The 1,991-nt window shown below is 38.3% G+C and overlaps 1 protein-coding gene across 1 annotated transcript; it reads right to left on the reverse strand.

Moving 5' to 3' along the window:
- Nucleotides 1–161: 161 nt before the first annotated feature.
- LOC111379378 (11-beta-hydroxysteroid dehydrogenase 1B-like) lies at nucleotides 162–1,590 on the reverse strand. Its single transcript, XM_023002738.1, has 4 exons — nucleotides 1,514–1,590; nucleotides 1,206–1,337; nucleotides 951–1,115; nucleotides 162–648 (listed from the first exon to the last, which is right to left on the reverse strand). The coding sequence occupies exons 1-4, from the start codon at nucleotides 1,571–1,573 to the stop codon at nucleotides 358–360; spliced, it is 648 nt and encodes a 215-aa protein (XP_022858506.1). The 5' UTR covers nucleotides 1,574–1,590; the 3' UTR covers nucleotides 162–357.
- Nucleotides 1,591–1,991: the final 401 nt, after the last annotated feature.

Below are 1,991 nucleotides of genomic sequence, written 5' to 3' on the forward strand. Positions count from 1 at the left end.
GTTTATTTATTTTATGTAGTTGCGAATTGCCTCTATGTTTTAGTAGTTTAATCCTTCATTGTTAATATGTGCAAGCCGACTTCTTGCTGCTGATTAGGTAGTGCATTGTGGCTGGTGTAAAGGCATTTCAATACAAAGAAATGGCTACATACGAGCTCCGATTTGTATATAAAACCATACATTCTTGATTATGTTATTTAAAATCTGTTCATAGTTTACATCCATATGCTTATTCATAAGTATTGCTTCATGATATAAAAAATCAAAGATTCGTGACTAGCAATCCTGAGACAGAACAAATTCATCATCAAACGATCATACCACAAATTCGCAATACAGGAACTGACATGTTCAATATTAATCTGTCTTTGGTTCAGGTACCCGAATAGTTTCTGGGTACAGAAACTTCTTGGCTCCGGTGATATCTACTAGCTTCTTGCCAACGGCGTCCTTTGGCGATTCCCCTGGATGGGTGATGTATAGCAATCGGTAAGTCCACTCTATCACCTCTGGGCAGAAAATCTTCCATAAGAAAGTGGCTCTGAACCATGCTGGTTCAGTAACGTATCTTTCTCCCTTGCATGCACTGCTCACAATTCCTCTTGCACAACTCTCCACTCTCTGCACTGGGATTATGCTCACTAGAGCCTACTCCAAATTTCATTTAACACAGTCAATTTTTAAAGAAAATAAAATAAATATATCCGTCAAATATATCCATGTTTTAGGACTGAATGTGTTATTAGTAGTTGCTTATATTTGTATGTTACACTTATGGATCTTCAGTTCAAGAACAAGCCCGTCTAAGACTCAAATCGTGGTATTAACGTTGGTTTGATTATGAGCTTTATGATTAGGAATTATGTTTTGCTTTGCTTTGTGGTACTTATTAGGGAATTTTGATGCTTATATTGTGCACAGGTCGAGAATAAAAAGGGTAAACAACTTACATCTCTGATATCCTGATCAACTTCAAGTTTGCCTGCCTTGCTCATATGTTTGCCTTCTGGAAGTTCAGACTCTATGAATCCAGGAGTTACAAGTGTTATTCCTATATCAGGCCCAAACTCAATCCTCAACGTCTCAAAAAATTGTGTGATTGCTGCTTTGCTTGCCTGAAATTTAATACGCGGAAAACACATGAATTCCAATCCTTGGAATCAAAACAGTACAAGTATATTGTGATGTGTGTATTCTCCACTTACGTTGTAAAAACCCATCCTAGGTGCTGGTAACCACGACGCACTTGAAGAAATTCCAACAATTCGGCCTCTGCTGTTTCTGAGATGCGGAACCGCAAATCGTGTCATATATACGTAGCCCCAAAAATTGGTATCCTGTTAGGTTTGCATGAGAACGAAGAATGTCATAATCTATCAATAGATATTCTTGTAATCTTTGTTGTATTGATCATGGGTTGACAACAACAATGGAAGTCTATGAGAGCATTCGTCCTCGAATATCATGATATTTCCTTCAAGTCTGTCAGGAATATAGTAACCTTAGATCTTACCACGACTGTTCTGAAATCAGTGACATCTTTAGCTTCTTCCAGCATAGAGATCGACACCATTCCCGCATTATTAACTAGAGATCGACATATCATTGCCAACAAGATATATCATTCCTGTCTTCCTCCCCTAAAATGGTGAGCCAGATGAGGCCTACACCTCAGGGCCAAAGCTGCAAGGGGGCCTCACTTTAGCCTTTTATTTATTTATTATTTTTATTTTTGCAATTAAATGAGAAAACTAAAATCTCCCCACCGACTCCAGTCTCCAGCTCGCCTCTCCTCTTGCATGGAGATATATGGGACGGACGTACAATTTTTTTCCTTCAATAACCGCGAGCGCCATTTCTAGTTGCAGAGCTCGAGGAAGAGGGGAGGAAGATGATGAAATTTTGAAATTGGGTCTTTTTTCATTTTTAAGTTTAGGCCTTTTTGTTTGGACTGATGAGTTGGGCGCCTTTTTTTTTTTTTTTTTTTTTCT

The sequence above is a fragment of the Olea europaea genome, unplaced genomic scaffold, assembly GCF_002742605.1.
Source record: "Olea europaea var. sylvestris unplaced genomic scaffold, O_europaea_v1 scaffold19797, whole genome shotgun sequence".
Classification (NCBI taxonomy): domain Eukaryota; kingdom Viridiplantae; phylum Streptophyta; class Magnoliopsida; order Lamiales; family Oleaceae; genus Olea; species Olea europaea.

Coding starts and splice junctions, on each gene's coding strand:
- LOC111379378 (XM_023002738.1), bottom strand. CDS start 1,573: ATGGTGTCGATCTCTATGCTGGAAGAAGCTAAAGATGTCACTGATTTC. Junction 1,338..1,513: donor CTGATTTCAGAACAGTCGTG/GTAAGATCTAAG, acceptor CAAACCTAACAG/GATACCAATTTTTGGGGCTA. Junction 649..950: donor TTGATCAGGATATCAGAGAT/GTAAGTTGTTTA, acceptor AATTTGGAGTAG/GCTCTAGTGAGCATAATCCC.